The sequence below is a fragment of the Typopeltis vanoorti genome, chromosome 15, assembly GCF_054136105.1.
Source record: "Typopeltis vanoorti isolate ZY-2024b chromosome 15, IOZ_Tvanoo_1.0, whole genome shotgun sequence".
Lineage (NCBI taxonomy): Eukaryota > Metazoa > Arthropoda > Arachnida > Uropygi > Thelyphonidae > Typopeltis > Typopeltis vanoorti.
The window spans coordinates 99,027,230-99,050,717 of NC_143563.1; the positions used below are offsets into that span (position 1 = coordinate 99,027,230).

General features: G+C 34.6%; 1 protein-coding gene across 15 annotated transcripts in view; it reads left to right on the forward strand.

Annotated features, from left to right (window-relative positions):
- LOC150099022 (uncharacterized) overlaps positions 1-23,488 on the forward strand; it is a 589,139-nt gene that overhangs the window by 509,166 nt on the left and 56,485 nt on the right. For all 15 annotated transcript variants that reach the window (XM_090405631.1, XM_090405632.1, XM_090405630.1 and 12 more), the window contains 2 exons: positions 17,608-17,789; positions 20,466-20,633. In XM_090405631.1, coding sequence (XP_090261757.1) covers positions 17,608-17,789; positions 20,466-20,633 — 350 coding nt within the window. The remainder of the gene's footprint in view (positions 1-17,607; positions 17,790-20,465; positions 20,634-23,488) is intronic.

Consider the following 23,488-nt stretch of genomic DNA (forward strand, 5'->3'; position numbering starts at 1 on the left):
TATACAAAGAAAACCGCTTTTTAAAGTTTTCGAATCAACCCTTACTTGGCAGAAAATTAACCATCTCTTAAAGGCTAGTTTCTTCTGAAGAATCTTGATCAAGTTCTTTTAAATGTTTATAAACTTTAAGAGCTTTTTTCTTGATAAGGTGTCTATCCAAAGGAATTTTCTTTTGAGCGCAATCTTCTATCCAAACCATTAGAAAATTCTCAATTTTTTCTATTAGAATATCACGAACACGAGTAACGCGTTTTGCACTTACCGTTGATCCAGCAATAACACTTTCTCGGATTTTATGTTCATTTTGTTTGATTGTTCGAATTGTTGATTCATTTAAAATCAGAGTCCTTGCAACAACTCCTGGTTTTTCTCCAGTTTTCAACCGATCCAAGATTTTAATTTTTTTCTTCGAGAGAAATGAATTTCCTCTTCAATGTTGGTTTTTCCCCTTTCGTTGCAGTTTTAGTGGCCATTACAATAAAAATAAACTTTTACATTAAAAAAAAAGCATTACATATGTATGTAACTCACCAGAAAATAAACTGCTCTGCTTGAGAATAACACACTTATGATTTTAAATGAGCTTTCCTGTTCATCTAACTATCATCCCATTACCCTCACATCACTACTTTCAAAAGTAATGGAGAAGATTATCAACAGACAGCTTCTTCATTACTGGAGATTCATCAGTTTATTAGTAATCACTAGTATGGATTCTACCAGTCTCGTTCTATAGCTGACTCCCTAATCTCATCTCTCCTACATTTGGACTCGTGTCATGGAAAGATTTGGAGAAACTTGTATTATCACTCTCAGTATTTCTAAGGCATTTGATCGTGTCTGACACTGAGGCCTGAACAAACTACCAGCTTCCTCGCTGGTTGCTCATTATGCGCCATGATGGATGGCTTCCTCTCATCAGTGCTGGAGTTCAGGGGATTCTGTGCTCTCACTCACTCTCTTCCTCCTTTACATCAGTGACTTCCTTTCTCTGACTTTAAATCCTATTCACAGCTTTGATGATGACAGTATCCTTCATTCCTCTTCATCGTTTAATAAATCCTGCAGTACCCTAATACCATACCAATGACTTGAACTGACCTCCTCAACATCCTGAAATGGAATGAAGACAACTTAGTAAATTTCAATGCCAAAAACACTGGATCCTGCCTTATGACTCTCAAGGAAAATCCTACCTAATCTCCTCTCATTTTTGATCATGTTTCAGTTTCCTTTCTAGATCAACATTCTCTTCTTGGGTTGACTGTCACATCCAGTTTTTCCTGGCACAACATATTAATCACATGGCCTCCTTCTCTAAACACCATGGTGTTCTCTTCTGTTCTAAACATTACTTCTCTTCCTCTCAACTCCTAACACTATAAACCTCAGATCCATCCAACTTTAGAGTATTGTTCCCACATTTGGAGCAGAGCACCCAAGACCTCTCTTAAGAATTCTTGATATTCAGAAAAGGGCAATCCACTTAATATATGTCCATTCCCTCACAGACTCCCTTTAGTCAATTTATCATAGGTGCTTTGTTTCAGTGCTATACCTTTTCTATAGTACCATTCCTCCACTTTCTTCTAACTGTAGAACTAGAGCAGCCACTTGCAAACACCTATACACTGTTCAACTTTGAACACATTGAACTAACTTCTCATCCTTCTTTCATTCCATCCACGTCTATTCTTTGGAACAAACTCCCTTATACTGTTTTTCCCGCTGACTACAACATCCTGCTCTTTAAGAAATATATCAACAGGCTACATTTTTCTCCTTAATCACTTGTCCAAGCATAGCACTGTAGTGTTATAGGTCTTGTGACCCTTCATGTGTATGTCAACATAAAAATAAAAAAAATCTTGAAAGAAGAAATTATTATGATTTATTTGCATATTTGAACTAGTGAGCTATTTGCTATTCTTGGTATTTTGCCAGTATATAAACTATTTGTATGGAAGAATGTAAACTTTTTCTGTTTATGATTATGGCATTCACTGTAGCAGAAACTTACTGCTGGTACTTCCTAAAGCAAACAAAGAAATATTTTTATCATTTATGTTTATAAAATCCTCCATTCCTCCATATTTATATTATTTCACTTGTATTATAAATCTTTTGAATATTTAGCATCAAGCAACTATAATAAATACTATTTCATGAAATGGTCTGCAACCTCTGATTATGATTTAGAAGAAGATTGAGAGACTTCCTCATGGGACTAAGTGTCGATTTTTACTTTAAGTGTATATTACAGGAGTTGACTAGAATTGTTATATTTGTCACACAATATATGCTGTTATATGTGCTCTCATAGAAAATGATCTTAGATAGCCATTTGATTTTATAGTAACTGCATTTCCTGCCTTTATATATATATTTTTTTTTTTTTCTGTTGTTTATTCTTGTGTTTTCCTTAGCCTGTTAGTCTTGTATATTATCTGACCTCTATTATATATATACAGTATTACTTGTGCCATCTTCTCTTATTGCTTGTGTATAATACGTGTTTGGAATCAATGATCGCTGTTGTATTATATCATATCTGTAATATCACTTGTAGTACTTCATCAGTCTTATTATCATTAAATTCCTGGCATGTACCCTCAAGGGGTGTACAGGATGTGATAGTACTACATGAAAAATTTATGTCATTACTAACTTCCTATCTACAATTTTCCTCCAAATCAATGTGTTACCTGTCAAGACCAACATTGTCAGATCTTATATTTCTATCTTGGCACTTTTTACCATATCAATCCACCTATATTTTGGTCTTTTTCCTGCCACCCTGGCAGAGAACACTTGTTTTGCTAATCTTTCTTCTCCCATTCTGTTTAAGTGACCATACCACCTGAGAATTAGCTCTGCTAACACATTCCTGGATGCTAACAATGTCAAGTTCTTTCCTAATATCCTCATTTTTAATATGATATTGCTATCGATGCCTTCTGTTCACCCCCCCCCCTAATCTTTCTCAGGACTCTCGTACTTGCAGTCTTTGGTCAAGTGTTTTACTTCTAACCCAGCTCTCAGATCCATATGTTAAAATTGGTTTGAACAGTGTCTTGTATACATCTAATTTAGTTTTGACTAATTTCTCTCTTATTCCATATAATTTTTTTCAGTTGACTTCTTACCATACCAGCTTTGTTGATTCTGTTGTCTATTTCCATATTTAATTTATCATCTTCACTAAAAATTGTGCCTAAGTAGCTGAAATATTTTACTTGTTCTGTAGGTTCTTCATTCACAATGCAGTTGATATTTTCATTGTCTTTGTCTTGTTATTGCTGACCTTCATATCAAATCTATTACGACAGTTATTCAATTTAGTCAGGGAATCTTGCAAAGTTATTTAGAGGTATAACATCATCCGCATAAAACAAAGAGCTGACATTAACATCTCTAATTTTGATATCGGGTTTTTAATACCATTTTCCTGAATAATGTGATCCATATAGTTAATGAATAACAGAGGGGATAATGTTCATCTTTGTCTGCCACCAGATTTACCATTAAACCAGATTTACCATTAAACCTTCAATTGACTTACAACTCAAATAAAGACTAAGTATTGCTTGATGTAATGCTCCACTGACACCATACAACTGTAGTGTTTTGGATAGTTTCTCTCTTGGCACTTTGTCATATGAATTTTCCAGATCTAATTCATCAGTCTTAAAAAAAAAAAAATCTTGCTTCTCTCAGTCTCTTCCAACAAGCCTCCCCCCCCCCTTCTTTGATGTGTTAGTTTGGGCTTTTTTTGGTTCCTTCTGGAATTTATATCAAGGCTATTCTTGGTATTTCTCCTCTATCTATCCTCTGTACACGATCAATTCATTTCTTTATTTGCATAGTCCAGCAGTATCATAGCCATTTCATTGATTCTACTAATCTATCACTGTCATTATAAAATATAAGTTATAGGGGACAAGACCTAACTTTCACATAGCCATGCTGTCCACCATAGTGTGTCATATTGGAAGTTTATGCTCAGTCCTGAACTACTTCAGGTGCAAACTTTGTTTGCCTACACTTGTGTAAAGGATTAAACTAAATTTATTATAGTCTAACCAAGCGGAAAATCAACTTCCAACATCTTTCTCTAAATCCAGAGTAAATTAACAAGGTGGTACACCTTTTGGCAACTCGTATAAATAAATATGACCTCTCCATTGCTTCTGCCGTAGTATCACCACTTCTGGGTTTGCCTCCCACTGACAAGACCTCAATAAAGGTCGAAACCGGTCTGGGTAGTAGGCCTTCCCTTAATTCATATCATTATACATGTCCGCAAGGAGATGTGCTTTGTATTATGGGAGATACTGAGACAAGGAGTGATGAGAGCTTGGTCCACCTTTGCTACGAGTTGCCTCAATCCTGAACTACTTCAGCCTCAAACTTTGTTTGCCTACACTTGGGTAAACGATTAAACTAAATTTATTATAGTGTGTGATATTGCTGTTCACCCATTCCTGAATTTTACCATTAATCAACTTTTCCAACCATCAGATACTATTCAGTCTGTAATTTTCTATTTCTGTCTTGGAACTATTTTATGTATTAGACATTGATCAAAACCACTGTCAACTTCACTGGTACATACTTTTATTATACAGATTGATATGCCCTTCCAATTCCATTGCTGGAATTAGAAGCCATTCCTTGACCATTTCCTATGCACTATGTGCATTCTTCCTTGGAAATCTGCCACTTCTATCCATGGCAGAGTGGCTCCACTAATTATACATTTTCTTATACTATTCTTAATTGACCTTGTGACATGGTGCAATCAAGAGAGCAAACTCATTAGACATAGTAAATAATTTTAATGAAAGTAGCAGACCTTGTATTCTGCCTCTTGAAATTGCTCCTATTCTACACATACAGGAGCAATTAAAAGAGACAGAATACAAGGTAGATACACAGTCAGTTAGCTACTGAAATGGTTGCTGTGTAGACATTTATTGACTACCGCCCCTACATAATCTCCGAGAGTCGGAAGCTCCAAAACATAAAAAATAATTAGGTCACGACTCTAACCACTAGAAAACAACACAGATACATCAAACTGGCATGACATAGCCTCCGCTTCCCCCCATGAGCTCCAAAGATGACGCACTGTTGAAATGGCTCACAGCCCATTACTCCCACCGCTGCTCCTATCCCACCATATCTTTCTCTTTCTTCAAAAATTTCTGTCTTTTACTTCCCTCCCATAGAATTCTCTGCCTACCCTTAAAAAACCCAGGTTTTTAAAATTCACACACCTCACCGATAAATCCCCCCCTTTCCAATCCTCCTTCCTTTCAGCCATACTTCAACAGCTGATAAATGTATATCGCCATATGCCTGATGCTACTGAATAAGAAGACAACCAGCAACATCCTACAAACATATGTCCGAATTATTCTTCCTATATATTCTTATATCTGTCTTTAAAACATCAGTAATGCCCAAAAAATCGAGTAAAAAACCAATGACATTATAAAAAAAGGGTACTCCTAAACAAAAATAGGCTAAATAGCTATAAAATAATATTCATTTGTAATGTTTACATAGAACAAGCTCCCTAGAGAAAGAACAAGAGGCAATCAACACCAACTTTCTTTGAAGAGGTGAGGTGTTCATATTTAAATACTACTTTGCAGAGAAGGCTAGCCTCATTCCACTGGATACTATGTTTAGTATCAGTACTATGTTCTATCAATGCTTGTTTCATGTAACAGACCTTCACTGTATTTACTCCAGACATCCAGAATATCTTTATCTTCAGTTTTATACCACCATCATCTCTGAGTCTTTTTACTTTTTCCTCCATTTGTGAGCTTTTTTTAAGACTCCAAGACATTTGCTATCTTCATGTTCATCTTGTGTATTCTTACCAAAGTATTTCCATGACTTTTGTTTAGCTACTTTTATAAGTAACTCAGCTTTCTTGCATGTTCTCCTGTATTCTCTAAGGGAGTATGCCGACTTATTTGCTATTGTAAGATATCTAATATAGGATATTTAAATTCAGATATCCCACAAATGAAAAATATAAAAATGAATTGAAGTTAAGAAATTAGTGATGCAGTACTATTTTATTGTTAAACATTTGTTTATTTTTGTATGTTGCAAGCAAGACATTTTGAAATGTTATTTTTGTTTTTTGGCTGCTGAAGTCTTGCATGGATGTGGAATAGGGTTTATACAAAAACCGACTTTTGCAAAAAACGGTTTTTGAATTCCAGTAGTTCCAAAAAACCAGTTAAACTGGTTTTCGAATTTTTACAAAAAAAAATAATAATTAAAACAGCAAAAAATATTTATACTTAAAATATTTTAATATACTTATTTAGTATTTTTCTTCAGGAAATATGATTTTAAAAAACACAAAATGTCCACTGAATGATTACTTATCTTGTTCTTATTCTAGATACAAAATTGCCTGAAATAGAAAATACTCTCTCACTGCTACTGAACTTGGTTTTATCATTTTCAGGGCATCAAATATTAAATCTAAATTCTTTGTTCTTTTATTGGTTGCCTCAAATACTGTAAATTCGGCCTTCAGTGTCTTCAGATTTGATATTATTTCTTCAGGTTCCTCAAGAGACCTATGAATTGCTTTTTCTCTGGCTTCTTTTAGAGCATTGCCCTATTAATAGTTTCTCCATCTCTGATATATTCATCATCGGAATCTGTTTCCATACAACAATTTGGATAAATTTTAGACAATATTTTTCCAGATAACTTAATAATATCGAGTTTTGAAGCTAGTGGAAATACACTAAGATTTCTTCGTTGAAATGTTTTCTGGATTTTGCAAATATAGTGAATGGATTACCACTCCAACTTGTCTTCTTTCTTGAATTTGTACTTCTAAAGCATTTAATTATTTGGAACTAATTTCAGTCTTCAAATTTTTTAGTTTATTCAACAGAAATTCAAATATGCCTTCACATGTTAATAAATTGGCATCTTGCTGCCTTAAGACCCTCAGCTGCTTAGACATACTGGTCCCAACATTTAAAGAAGCTCCATGATTTTAGGATATTGAGCTTCATTCCACGTATGAGAAATATCATTCAAAGCTAAAACAACACATTCTTTTAATGTTATAAATCTTTCATTCATGGCATTTAAACTCTTCCATCTCACTTGGCAGTCAAGAATCAGACTTAATTCCTTTCCTTTTTCTTGTTTTACATAATTCTGAAGGATGGAAGATTTTGGAAGATTTTCTAAAAAATTTGGAAATTTTTCTAATTTGGGAAATTGATTGTTTGTAATTGTCAGACAACATAGGGAATCCACAGTCGTTATCTAGATCAAGAGAATTTAAAAAATCCTCACCATAGTCATCTTCACACTCTACATCATCTTCCGATTCCTCACTTGTAACATAAACATTGGTTTCAGCAATTTCTTTATTTTTATATAACACATCAGTAACTGCTAAGTGTATATCATGTGAATAGCATTGTTGATTAATTATAGGTCATAATTGGCTAAATTTTTTCATAACAGCGGCACCATCATTTGTTGCTGCAACTATGTCAGTTGCTAGATCCAAGTTAAAAATTTGTAGCCTCTCAGAAACTAATTCGAATGTTTTCTTATTGGAACTAAGCTCAAATTAAATTCTTCCGCAAAATGGTGTACATTGATATTCAAATATCTGCAGTTTCTTTTGCTAGTCCACTCATCTAAAGTTATAGGAAATGTTTTCCCATTCTTCTTAATACAATCCAATTAATTTATAGTTTCACATTTGGCATTGTAATAAAACATATGAATGAGATCCATTACTCGAGAGTTGCTTTTTGGTAATGAATATCCCCATTATTGCAAAGACTTGTATGAACAAGCTTGTAATGCTGTTAATGGACAATCCATCCATTGCAGCAAGTTTTGCTATAATTTCTTCTAAACTGCTCCTTTTCACGAAATTAAAGATACTGGCTTGTTTTTGTGGCAGGAAGAGGGTCCAGGTGTTTCTTGCTTGACGACCATTTCTGTTTTCTTGTTGATTATTATTTTATGAACTGCTTTAAGATGATTATGGAGATTGCTCGTAGATGATCCTTTGCAGCTCAACATTTTATTACGATTGCAGCATGCCTTGTCTTTCCCAACCTTTTTGAAATTATCCCAAATCTTGAGAAACGGTTGAGAAGAATTGTGGAAGAAAAGCTTGGTGAAGAACAAGCTGGATTCAGGCCAAATAGAGGCTGTCAGGATCAGATCTTCACTTTACGACAAATAGTCGAGAAAGCATGGGAATATAACAAAGATCAGTATTTAAGTTTTGTCGATTTGGAAAAGGCATATGACAAGGTGCCAAGAGAGAAGCTATTCAATATGCTGCAGTTATATGGTGTCAATGGGGCATTATATCAAGCAATACTTAGTTTTTATTTGAGTTGTGAGTCAGCAGTTAGAATTGAAGGAAGTACAGGAAGATGGTTTAATGTTGAATCTGGTGTGAGACAAGGATGTACATTATCCCCTCTGTTATTCATTATCTATATGGATCACATTATGAAGGAATGTGGTATTAAACCTGATATCAAAATTGGAGATGTTAATGTCAGCTCTTTGCTTTATGCAGATGATGTTATACTTCTAAATAAATACAAGTCTGCAAGATTCTCTGACTAAATTGAATAGCTGTTGTAATAGATATGGTATGAAGGTCAGCAATAAAAAGACAAAGACAATGAAAATAGGCAGAATCATTGAAAATGTCAACTGTGTTGTGAATGGAGAACCTGTGGAACAAGTAAAACATTTCAGCTACTTAGGCACAATTTTTACTGAAGATGGTAAACTAAATATAAAAATAGACAACAGAATCAGCAAAGCTGGTATCATGGGAAGTCAATTGAATAAATTCATATGGAATAAGAAAGAAATTAGTCGGAACACTAAATTAGCTGTATACAAGACAGTGTTCAAACCAATTTTAACTTATGGATCTGAGAGCTGGGTCAGAAGTAAAACACTTGACCAAAGACTAAAGACCGCAGATATCAGAGTCCTGAGAAAGATTAGAGGCATGAACAGATGGCATCAATGGCAATATCATATTAAAAATGAGGATATTAGGAAAGAACTTGACATTGTCAGCATCCAGGAATGCGTTAGCAGAGCTAATCTCAGATGGTATGGTCACTTAAATAGAATGGGAGAGGAAAGATTAGCAAAACAAGTGTTTTCTGCCAGGTTGGCAGGAAAATGACCCAGAGAAAGACCAAGATATAGGTGGATTGATACGGTACAAAGAGCCTTAGACGATAGAAATATAAGATCTGATAATGTTGGAGTCTTGACAAGTAACAGACTGATTTGGAGGAAAATTGTAGATAGGAAGTTAGCAATGATGTAATTTTTTCATGTAGTACTGTCATATCCTGTACACCCCTTGAGGGTACATGGCAGGAATTTGATGATGTCGGGACTATAGTAACTCGCTCCCCACAGTAAACACACCCTCTCCAATAGCCACTATACTGCAGATGCAAGAAAGCAAGTAGTTTTATTGTATAACTGAATGAGGTACAGAGACATTTGGCATCTGTGTAATATATTTCTCTACAAATGGTGCAATTAGAGACAACTGCGATAAAAACGGCACTAACTAATGAATCGCATGTCCTCTTCCCACAGAAACTGCTGCGTAGACTCAAGCAAAACCATATGTTGCACTGACAAACACAGTATCTAACTAAAAACAATAGTTTTTAGTTAGATGTGTGATTCCCCCCCCCCAGCTCAAATGCAAAGCAGCAATAAAAATCAACGGAACGTGTTAAAATTTGTAAACGTGTTAAAACTAAGAATATATAGTGAATATTGTTATAGCAATTTCAGATATTAAGAATATTGACATGAAGAGAATTAGCATTTCAACTCAACAATTGGCAGCTTGCTTTTATATTTGGGTTGCGCGATCTTTTGTTAATACCGCACCAATCATTTCCATGTGTTCATAGCTGCTCTATATCTACTGGTCTACCATTGCTGTTTGTTTCATGCTCAGCTTTCACTTCTCATTAATCATTCATTAGGATTGTTCATTACATATCTCAAGTCTTGTAAATTACTGGTAATTTTTGCTTGAAATAATGGAAAAGAAGATTATTAATTAGACTCTATTTGGGTAGGAAGCACACAAGGAAACCACTCTCTAGGCCGGAAGTAGCAGTAGCAATCATGGTGCAACATATATGCAGGAATTTTTAGAAACTAAAGTTTTCAGGAAATGGGTATGACTTACCAAGAATGTTGGTAAGTCATTCCCATTTTGTTTTTTCCTGAAAACTTTAGTTTTCGAAAATCCCTACATATATCTCGCACCACGATTTTTTAGCTTTAATTTTTGGGGGGAAAAAAAGCGAGAGTTATATTCAAGTAAATATGGTATGTTTATGGCAATGTAAAGAAAATTTGCATTTATATCTAAAAAAGTAAACATTAATTGACAATAAATATTTCCAAACCATATTTTAATGACTTATGATTTAATTAAATCCAAATCCACATATATACACACTTTAGAAAACCGATAAATTCTTTACAAAACGCACAAAAATATATATATAAAATGATGGTAAAGAAGTAACTTCACATTTGGCTGCCTGGTAAATGATGCAACAACTGAACGGGACAAAACTGGTACGAAAGTATATCACAGAGATAGATGGCTTGGAAATAGGATGTTTGTTTCATTTTCTTATTATTAATAAAACAGTTGATAGTGTTTGTTTCTTTATTGCATTTTTATTTGGTATTGCTCTACTTAATAAAATTATATATTCTATTAAGTTAGAATATACAACTCAGCGAAGATTTTGGATATGGCAGCACACAGACTGACTGATTTAATTATTTAAATCAGTCAGTCTGTGTGCTTAAAAAATAATTAAATAAATATTTAATTATTTTTTAAGGTGAGCCGTAGGTTGCATGCCGGAAAAAAGTCATTGGTGTGCCAAGGGTTCCCCTGAGCTATAACATAAACTTCCTATTCCTGCTTGTGATCAAACTCAAGTGAATGGAGCTGTAGCGGTACAGTGTGTACCGCTACGCAGTACACAATGTGGCAGCACATTGTGTACTGCGTAGCGGGTAGTACGCAGTAAACTGGTCTGGTGGGGTGTACATGAATAACACAGCTAATGTTATCATCAGTCAGTCTGTGTGCTGCCACATTGAATAGCATAATACGATGCATTTGTAGATTTGCATGTCAAACATTCACCTGACTCATGAAGATTAGTTTTACTACAATATATTTCTCTGAGGCGATTTCAAGTCAAAATGTTAATGTTTTTAATTAAATAATCAATTTATTTTTACATATAAAGTCTAGTATCTAAAACTGGTTTTTTAAATTTTAAAACCAGTTTTCGAATTTTATAAATTTATCCAAAAAAAAATTTTTTAAAGCATTTTTTAAAAACTGAAAACTCTAATGTGGAAGTAAATTTATTAAAATTGGTTATCAGAGGTTAACGTGATTTTGTATGAGCTGTCAAAAGTTTTGTAATGTTGATACTGTTTGTGTGTAGACAAATGTTTACGATATGTTGTAAATAGTGAGAGAAGCAAAAGTCACTTCTATATTATCAGAAGTGATTAAATGAGCCTAGCTCAGCATGAGAAGTTGTGAAATAATGAACTGTTATAATTTCTGGCTATTTCATTATGAAATTATAATTAAATAAACTTTCCTGCACTGTGAAGAAACAGCTTCATTGTTTCAAGCCCAGTGCTGGAAAGCAGTAATGGTACTGTAAAATCCCGATGTAGCTTAAAAATACCAAAGCGCTTTACATCGATTTTTTACAGAGGTCAAGTCCTGTGAGAATGTTGTAAAAATAACTTGTTTGTCTATGTATATTTTGTACTAGATATTTTTGTAAATAACCCTTTGGAAGTTAACTGTACATACTCCTTTAATAAGAATATTTCAGTGTGTTAAAAAACAAGGCAATGTTTTGCCTCCGGAGCTGTATGTAATAGATCTACATGGCAGCATAAGAAAGGTGTTTATGAAATTTTGTGTGTATGTGAAAGGCTTACAAGCTCTGCACGTAAACACCTCCGAAGTCAGTCAGAAAGGTTCAAACGACTTTCCGATGGCCAGCAACTTGCAATCAAAAGAAAGCAGGCCAAACTTGAAAGAAGATGAAAGAGTCATGCTGAGTTCTTTGGGGGTTACAAACTTCGTGCAAGGTCTCAGAGAAGGCCTAATAAAAAGGGACAGAGCCAAGCATAGGAAGCTTCCTGGTTCGAGATGTTGCTAAAGAGAGAGAGAGAGAGAGACGACTTCTAGGCCAGAGAGTGGATTTCCAGAGGCCGCAGACGGAGCTACCTGCTTCCAGCGGTTGCCAGAGAGGAGCTTCCCGGTTCCAGTCTAGAGAGATAACTTTGAGTTGCCAAAAGGAGAAGTTCCAATTGCCGGAGAAAAGCTTCCAGGCCAGAGAGGGATCCCGGTTGACAGTTGGCAGCAATTACAGTTTCTTAGAGGCGGGAGTTCAAGCTACTTGAGACGGCAGTCATCCAGGCATTTTTGGCGAGCCAAAGCAGAGGAGAAAAGGCAATATGAATTACCCGAGGCAACTTCACTCGGAAGTTTTTCTTTTTGCCATGGGAGAACAACCTTTTGCTGGAGCTGTATGTATGAGTACTGTAGGTCACAGTCCACAGCCCACTATTTTCCCAATGAGATTTGACTGAAGCCAGACATTCCTGAGGAAGCTTGAGACCTGAGATGAAAGACATGCCATAAGACTGTAGTGAAAGACTTTTGACTGAATATGCGATACAGAGTCTTTTGTAAGTTAAAACTTTTTGTATTTTCTCTCTCATAGTAGGTTGTAGATGGACTTTTAATAGATTGTTCAATAGTAATAAGAAGTGTCTTTAAGAAAACCAATTGGCATGTTTGAAGTTGATATAAAATTTGTAAGGATAACTTAATAGAGAGTTAGCTAACCTCTTTGCAAGTGAATTAGAAGTTTAATAAGTTGAAATTGTAAGCAGAGAGTATGTAAGTTTTTGAGTTAAAGAGATTATTTAGTGTTGAAGTAAAATGGTTCTAATTTTATGCTAAAGAATTTTTTTTAGATGGGTAGAGAAAACAATCTCCCTGTCGTTTGATTCATGTATATTTCATATTAATCTAAATAAATGTGTTTTATTTATTTCTTAAAAGAGTGCTACCCATTTCTTTATTTTACAACTGCACTGTTCCTAAATAAATCGAACTTGTGAGCGGGAAATAATTTAAGGCAATAAAAATGCAGTTCATTTACAAACCACGACTGTTAAAGTAAACATTGATAAAAGAAACTTCGCTCGTGAGAGAGAGGGAAATCTACTGGAAGTTTGATTTAGTCTTATGCCAATGAAATGATATATTGGTGGCGTAGTCTGACAAAATAAATTTCCAGTATTCATAGACTAGTAAATACGGAAGGTGGATAAACAATTGTAAGATAGAGGAAGTAGAGTAAGAAAGGAAAATATATAGAAAAAATGTGTGGAATAGTAAAGTTAATAAAATAACGCATTGTGAAACAGCAGAAGATTTTATAATACGTACCACATAATGATGATGGACTTGCAGAAGTTTCTCAATTGCATTTCCCAGACATGCACACTAAAAAAAAAAAAAAATAATAAAATAAAATAAAATAAAATAAAAAAATATTGGACATTGCTAGGCATTCAGCTGTTCATGGAATAGAAAAGGAACACATCAGGAAAAAACTTGTGGTAGTTTCTGAGTCTTCGGTATATGAAGACTGGAGAGAAATTAGAAACAAAGTTAGAAGTGGAAGACTGAGAGGTATGAAGAGATAAATGTTAAGTTTTTAAGAGTCATTAATCCATATAAGGTTTATTTCAGTCGAAGCTGAAAAGAACTTTATTGCTCTTAAGTTCATGCAAAAATGGGTACAGTAAAGTTTGTTTTATTTAGGATTCTCAGTCTGGCAAGTGACTTCTAATAGTGGATGTGGTTTTAGTTATTTCTTCAAACACTTTTATATAGAAAGCAGAGCTGTTCTGAAGTGACAAAACCATTGATAAAGTTTAAAAAACAATGTTGAGAATTCCAGAAGTGATTCTTAGTTTGGTTGAGAAGTGTTTGAAGACTCTAGTCTCTTAGTGAGACTTAATGGGTTTAATAGTTAAATAGGTTGATTTAAGAGGTTAGGTTACAATCCTGGGATACAAACTTCTGTGCAAGTTAGATTTGGAGTTTTGTTTCGTTGTTTTCTTTTTATTTTGAATTTACGAATTTTAACCACTCAGTATGTGAGTGAGAGAAGTAAGTAAAAAATAAATACAACCTCCCTCCAGACATACACTATAAACTTTTGATATGATTTCTTCTTTTTTCAGAACGGCTTCTTTAATATCTTGCATCCACCAAGTTTTGATTTTTGTATCCTTATAAACTTGCCCATTTATTCCCTTCTCAATCAATTACTGTTGTCTTCAGATTTTGCCATGGAGTATCTAAGGCTTGATTTTTATTTTCAAGCTCTTTCACTTTTTTTCTTCAATAATATTAGTATACTTTAGTAGGCACTTCATCCTGAAAGTTACTCAACTTTAATTCTTTTAAAAACTTTCATGCACATTTTTATTTTCCACATAATACTAGTTTTTACCTACTCAAAACTAAATCATTCTCTACAACAGTTAAATTTTTGTAGGGTTTTTTTTTTTTCACATTCAGTCATCAAACTGCTATCTTCCTTCTTATGACCACAAATTACTCACTTTTAATAGAGAATACATTGCATTCACACTCTCTACATTTCATAAAGTCCCTCATATTGAATTTCCTGGATAATGACATCTTGCATATCACTGTTCGAGTTTGTTATGGTGCCAGTACTATCAATTATAATAATATATATACAGGGTGTCCCAAAATTCATGCAAGATTTAAATTTAACGCCATTTGTGCGGTATAGTGTTGCCAACAAGAAAAAAAAGACAGCGTGGCAGCTGACAGTTCAGGGTTATTAAAAATGGAGTGCTATAGAAAGAACAATGCATTTTCATTGTTGAGCAATATTTTAAAAATAATGAAGGTTTGGCAGCTACAGTTCACAATTTTCATACAAAATATGGTCGGAATAGTGATTCAACTTCATCAACTGTGAAACGATTAATTAAAAAATTCAAGAAAACTGAATCAAGTGTATAGTGATCTTATGCACTCTGGCCGTCCTTCAACAAGTCGTTCAACAGAAAACATCGAAGCAGTTCGTGAGAGTGTTGCTGAGAGTCCAGGAACATCAATTCGGCACCGTGGTCTTGAATTGGGCATTTCAAGAAGCTCTCTACAGTGTATTCTCACGAAAGATTTGCTTCTTGATGCTTACAAAGTTCAATTGACTCAAGAACTGAAGCCCACTGACCACACACAGTGAAGAGAGTTCGTTGAATGGATTATGGAACAACAACAAGTGGATGCTTATTTTTTGGACAAAATCATCTTCAGCGATGAGGCTCATTTTCATCTTGATGGCTTCGTTAATCGACAAAAGTGTCGCATTTGGGGTTCAGAAAATCCACGAGTGATTGTTGAGAAACAAATGTATCCACAACGTGTCACTGTTTGGTGCGAATTTTGGGCTGGAGGTATCATCGGTAAGGCAATAACAGTTAATGGTGCTCACTATCGCTACATGATAATCCATTTTTTTGTGCCTAAATTGCAAGATATGGATATGGACGACATGTGGTTTCAACAAGACGGTGCCACATACCATACAGCCCAAGAAACAATTCAATTACTGCAAGAGTCATTTCCTGGTCGTGTAATTTCCCGTTTTGGTGATCAGAATTGGCTGCCCAGATCATGTGACTTAACGGCATTGGACTTTTTTCTTTGGGGTTTTTTGAAGTCTAAGGCTTATGCCAACAAGCCCACGACCACTCACACCTTGAAGGAGGAAATTGAGTGCTGTATCAACGAAATTCAGCCACATTTATGCAAAACGGTCATGGAAAATTTCGACAAAAGAGTGTGTATGTGCCAGCAAAGCCGTGGAGGCCATTTACCTGATATGCTATTCCATGCATAACCCTATACTGTATACTTTATGAATCAATAAGAAATTACAATTTTTAATTAAAAACCTGTGTTTTCTATCAAAATTACTTCTTGCGTGAATTTTGGGACAACCTGTATAAATAAGCTTATAGACATCCACTGTTGAACAAACACTGCACTCTGATTTAAAACTACAATTGATTCTTGGTATACAAGCACCTTTATAACAAACTCACTGACATAACTATGTGGCATTCATGTGAAATTGCAAGTCATTCTATCAAGTAGTTTGTTTTATACAGCTGTCTGAAGCAAAAGTGTTGTTTGTATCCCTTGAAATGGATAAAATTGAGTATCGTGCAGTTATAAAATTCTTTGCAAAAGAGGGTTTAACACCAAAAGAAATTCATTCGAAGTTCATAAAAGTTTATGGACACTCTTCTCCTTCATTTTCAACAATTAAGAAAAGGACTGCCGAGTTTAAACTTAGCCATACCATCCTTGAAGATGATTCACGTGAAGGATATCCAAAAAGCGTAACAACACCAGATATCATTGATCAAGTGCATGATATGGTATTGGATGACCGGCGAGTCAAAATGCGTGAAATTGTTGAGACTATAGGCATTTCAAAAGAATGTGGGATATATTTTGCATGAAGAATTGCAAATGAAAAAGCTTTGCGCAAGATGGGTGCAGCGCTTGCTCATAGCAGATCAAAAATGCACTCACATGAAAATCTCTTAACAGTGCTTGGAGCGTTTGAACAAGAATAAAACTGATTTTGTATGTTGATTTATTACTATGGATGAGACTTTAATTCACCATTACACCAGAATCCAGACAGAAGCCTGTTGTTCAGCGCCAAAGAAGACAGAGTCTGTTTCATCAGCAGGAAAGGTTGTGGCATCGGTGTTTTGGGATGCTAAAGACATTTTGTTTATTAATTATCTTGAAAAGGGTAAAACAATAACTGGGGAATATTATTTCGATCTTTTAACTAGACTAGATGAAAAAATTCATGAGAAAAGACCTGGTTTGTAGAAGAAGAAAAAAAAAATCATCTTTCATCAGGACAATGCACCTGCCTACAAAGGTGTTTTGACAATGGGAAAATTAAGATATCTGTGCTATGAATTGTTGGACTGTCCAACCTATTCCCCACATTTGGCTCCCTCTGACTTGTCTCTTCCCAAAACTAAACTCTTGCTTGCTGTCAACGTTTTTCTTTGAATCAAGAGGTGATTGCAGTTGTAGAGGGGTATTTTGCAGATCTTACTGAGAACCACTACAGGGACGGGATAATGCCACTGGAGCATTGCTGGAATAAATGTAGTCTTAAGGGAGATTATGTTGAAAAATAAAAATAATTTTTCATTTTTTTCATTGTTAGGCCTAGAACTTTTCAGACCACCCTCATAACTTATGTTTTTTATGGAATATGGCTCATCAATTTCTTCTTCCATATTCTTTCTGTCAACTATCCAGATGTGAATTTAATTGAATGTATTGTCTCTCATCTCTAGGGAAGATATTGAAAAGTCTATTGAACTAAAGGATGCAAAGCATTTAGAACATTTGAAGACAATCAGTGTGCTATTGGGCAATCAAGGATTTACTTTAACCTTTGAAGCAGAGAAGCAGTACACTTATATTTGTATCTTGAAGGACTCAATGTATTGCAATTGCTTTATTTCATATTTTACAGGTGAGATTTTCAGTTTCATCTATTAAACTTATCTTTAAAATTTGCATTTCATATGAGTTATGTTCTTGTCACTGGAAGCATTTTAGCAACTATTTAAAAAAAAAAAAGCATTAATATGTTGGTGTTTTTAGCTTGTTAAAACCAATTTTCCTATATTTAACTTTACTCAAACTTTTATAATCTATTTACCACTTTGACATTTGAATAATTGTTCACTGTTTCAAAGTCCAAAACTTATGTTGGAATAAGTAGACTACTGTGCTCTGGCATGCTTCAGTTGAAAAAAGCCATCCGAACACCCTGTGCATCATATTGTAAGCCACCCAGCATCAGACTAATGCCTGGTTTTCCTTGAAAATTGTTACATTTTGCAAAATCACCTTCATTAGAGCTTTTCAGTGAAACATACATGTTTCATTTATTAATTCCATTTCATTAATTCCATTTATTTTCAACACATACCAAAAGATTGACAATCATCTGATGAATGACTAATGCACCATAACCTCCAAACTGCCTGTTTACTACCAAAATACTTAGCAGCACTGGAAAAGTATAGCACCTTGCTACACACTTAATGGATCGTTCTTAGCAACTGTACTTACAGAACCTCTGTTTTCAAACAGCAATATGATGAGTCTTACAGCTGGCCAATACTTTCTTCTCCTTAATTGAAACTGGGCATGGATAAGAACAGTGCTATCCATGGGTCCATTATAAAAACCTTTTCTGGTACCACAAGATTAAAAAGCATAAATGTTTCTACCAAAAACTTCCACAAACTCATTTTAGCTTGTATCTTCTGAAGCTTCTCTACTGTGAACCTGTCACTGGTACCTGTCACCTTCAAGAAAATATACCACATCTTGATATCAGTGCACCTAGCAACAGTTCTGCATTAAATTACCATTAAACTTCAGTGGGCCTCCCTGTGTAAGATGCAGCCTTAGACCAGCACAATGGAGGTTAATGCAAAATATCTAGCCTATCCAATTAAGCCTTGCAATTTTGACTAGGCAAATCAGATCTGTACCTCTTCCAAACCATCCTAGGTACCCTGACACACATCTCACCTATCCTTCTGACAAAATGACAATCACACATACACAAGACAACAAAGAAGACTACTATTATTTACTCTATATAGGTCAGAAGTAGTACAGAATATGTAACTTCCTCTTCATTTCTGCTGAAACTATCTGTAGCTTTTACCTGAAACACACAATAACCAGCCTTCATCACCCACATAGTCCAAGAAACATTTCACATAGAGTTATTTGAAACTACATAATATCATCCTCATGGGAAAATCTCCAGTCTACTTCATTGAAGAGTTCAAGTTCATATCCTCTTCTGTATATGAGAAGAGATTGGAAATTATTTCATATGGAAACAAGCCACAACTGTAATGTCTTTTGAATCAGTAAAAGCATCTATTTTCTTTTACATTACGTGTTAATATTTTCTTTAAAGTGTAAATAGGCCTTTTTATGCATTTCTCTATTGCATTTTGTTTCATTTGTTGCTGGCTTTCTTAGGTGAGTGGTAAGGATATTCACTCATCAACAAACAGACTGTGGGATTCAAATCCCACAGTTGGCATAGATGTTTGTGATTCCCTTTAGGGGAAATGAATTTCATTACCTAATGTGAAACCACCATCCTGCTTATCAGAGGCTTGAAGTAGCTTGAAAAAAAAAAGTTCCATATAGCATTGACGGTGCTATTGTATGATAGGTGCACAACCTTTCATCAGTGGAAGCAATATAAAAAAGAAAAAAAATTCTTCAAATGTATACTTTTACCAAATTCAATAAAAATTGTATCTATTTATCTTCTTTTTCATGGTAATCCCACACACACATGATAGGATAGTAATGTTGGATAAGCAGAAAGTCAAAAGGAAAAAACTCATTCATATTGAATTTGAACCTTGTAGATTATACTTTCTGAGAAGTACATAAAGGCAGGAAGTCTTCTGAAGGGAATGAAGAGGAAGAAAACTTTATTCTGTGAGAAACTGAACTGCGGTGTGAATTGGTGAGATTGAGGTAATTAATTAGCCTGACTGCTCTCTCCTCTTACTGAGTCAGATTTATTGGAACCTTTTAGGGTTTCAAATTATTCTCTCTTGTGTATGAATATGAACAGTATTTAATGGTTGGATGGATTTGTGATTTGTATAATTAATAGTTGTTCAGAGGTATAGTAACAGGGGAAGCAAAAGAACCAATTTCTTGGATACTGAAGAGACAATATGTGTAATATGTTTATGTCAAGAAAAATTAGATGTTAGAATTCTCTTAAGAGAGCTTGTCTTGTCCTCTTCTCAAAGTCAGTTATGTATGATCAGCTGGTTATGGGAGAGGTATAATAGTCAAATAGATAGATTGACCACATCTTGAATTATTAAATTTTGAATCCTTCTTGTATCTGAATTGTGAATTGGTTTGTTATGAAATTTCTGCAAATTTCATAATTTCATTAAATTTCTTTTTGGATTGCTATTTTTTTAATTTGGTTTCCATATATCATATCTGACATTGTTTATAATGAACTTTGTGTTAATAATAAATCAAAATTCATTATTGACACATTGTTTTGTGAATTAATACATAAATAAATACATATATTTATTTTAAAGTATGAGATTTTTTTTTTTTTTTTAAATTTTAGATCTCATAAGAAAAAGGCTACCACTTATAGATCCACCTACTATTGAAGCACCCAGAGAAGAAGATCTTATAAAAGTTAGTGAACAAGTTGTATATCAGTCAGAGAAAAGTGAACCTGTGCCAGATATATTACTATATCTTTATGCATACAATTGTGAAACAGAAACAGGTATTATTATTCATTGCTAAAAGACATTGTTTTTCGCAAAGTTAAAATTATCTAACAAGCTTTATTGCTCTTTTAGTTGTATGAAATTATTATGTTGTGCTATTTTCATTTTCTCTCTTGAGTTGAAAGTTTGTTTGAATCTCATTAATAACAGAATTTGTTCACATTTCTGCTTGTTTTTATATGAATCCCTACCACAAAAGATTATAAGTTTATAATACATTAGTACTAGGGAAGGGAGGAATAGATAATTCAGAAACCAAACATAACCTCTAATAAACAGATTTGCAGTCAATACTGGAAAACAGAATCAGTCAGAAGTTCATCTCATGAACTAAAAATGTTCATGACATGATGAGATTCAAACCTACATCTATTAGGTTTGAAATTGCAGAAGCTATACACTCAGCATGCCAGCATATTTTTGCTTTAGTGTTAAGTCTAGGTGATAGGTGAGTTTTATTATTAATTGATATCACTGCTTTTATTATTGAAGTTTGAAATGGCAAAAACCATCTTTGGACTCTGAAACGCGATTCTTGCTTTACTTCCTCTTTTCCCTTGTCTTCTTTTGGTCTTTTCCCTTCTTGTACCATATTAACCACCTACTCGGCTAGCCAGCCATGATGGATGAAATACATCAACTGTCTTAAACTTCATTTTTTTTTCTATTTCATTATTATCTAATGGTATTTCAATTCAGTAGTTCACTATCGATGTTTTACAAGATGGAAATATTTGTCCTGACCAGTATTGTGATTAAATGAGTAATATCTTTGTAAAATTGTAACATCTTCATTTTCTAGGGTGTGTGTGGGGTGCTTAAGGGTCAAAGCTATATAACTGAGAGGAGACCTCCACGTAGCATTTTAAGGAATTTGGTGAACTGACCGGGCTTTTGACCTAATTTCCAATCCTCACTTTCACATGTGCACCCTTAGTTATCTGCCTGCATACTGAGTGAACAAGGATGGGCTGGCAATTTAGGATTTAGCTGACCAAATTGTAATCTTATTGGTTTAAACAACAATATAAAATGATGGTACAACATGACAGAATTTCATGCCAACTGGGCTTTACCTGGTTAAACAAGGCTCCTGTTGTTTTCGCTTGGGAACCAGGGAGAACAGCGAAAAGTCTGCTACTGGAACAAATCCTGAAACACACCACAGCTCAACATCACCAGACTTCACGATCGGTACTATCAACATAAAAGCCTGAATGGCAAAGAAATTGAACTAGCTTAGGAATTGGATATGTACAGACATAATAGGGGTGACTGAAACAAAAATGACAAACTGGTGAGATCTTTCTGAGCAATAACTACAAAGTGTTATATTCAGGCAATGACAATCAAGAAAAAGGAGGAGTAGCTATAGTATTGAACCCTCAACAGACATGCAATCAGGAATACATATCCATACTTGAAGTAGAAAAAAAACAAAGCCATCAAGGTTAATCTTCCTGAATGGTAAGCAATATCAAATAGAGTGAAGTGGGCAAATATCAGAATGGGGAACTGACAATGAGACATATTTGTGCCTATGGGCCAACAGAAGGTTCTACTAAGGTAGAAGTGGAGGAATTTTTTGATGCTTTAGAGAAAGCAACTGACACAATGAAAAAGGAAAAGTTGGTTCTTTCTTGTTAGGAATTTAAATAGTAGAGTAGGAATGATTGTCATCATCATCAAATTCCTGCCATGTACCCTCAAGGGGTGTACAGGATATGACAGTACTACATGAAAAAATTACATCATTACTAACTTCCTATCTACAATTTTCCTCCAAATCAGTCTGTTACTTGTCAAGACTCCAACATTATCAGATCTTATATTTCTATCCTCTAAGGCACTTTGTACCATATCAATCCACGTATATCTTGGTCTTCCTCTGGGTCGTTTTCCTGCCAACCTGGCAGAGAACACTTGTTTTGCTAATCTTTCCTCTCCCATTCTATTTAAGTGACCATACCACCTGAGATTAGCTCTGCTAATGCATTCCTGAATGCTGACAATATCAAGTTCTTTCCTAATATCCTCATTTTTAATATGATATTGCCATTGATGCCATCTGTTCATGCCTCTAATCTTTCTCAGGACTCTCATATCTGCGGTCTCTAGTCTTTGGTCAAGTGTTTTACTTCTGACCCAGCTCTCAGATCCATAAGTTAAAACTGGTTTGAACACTGTCTTGTATACAGCTAGTTTAGTGTTCCGACTAATTTCTCTCTTATTCCATATGAATTTATTCAATTGACTTCCCACCATACCAGCTTTGCTGATTCTGTTGTCTATTTCTATATTTAATTTACCATCTTCAGTAAAAATTGTGCCTAAGTAGCTGAAATGTTTTACTTGTTCCACGGGTTCTCCATTCACAACACAGTTGACATTTTCAATGATTCTGCCTATTTTCATTGTCTTTGTCTTTTTAATGCTGACCTTCATACCATATCTATTACAACAGCTATTCAATTTAGTCAGAGAATCTTGCAGACTTGTAGCTGATTTATTTAGAAGTATAACATCATCTGCATAAAGCAAAGAGCTGACATTAACATCTCCAATTTTGATATCAGGTTTAATACCACTTCCCTTCATAATGTGATCCATATAGATAATGAATAACAGAGGGGATAATGTACATCCTTGTCTCACACCAGATTTAACATTAAACCATCTTCCTGTACTTCCTTCAATTCTAACTGCTGACTTACAACTCAAATAAAGACTAAGTATTGCTTGATATAATGCCCCATTGACACCATATAACTGTAGCGTATTGAATAGCTTTTCTCTTGGCACCTTGTCATATGCCTTTTCCAAATCGACAAAACTTAAATACAGATCTCTG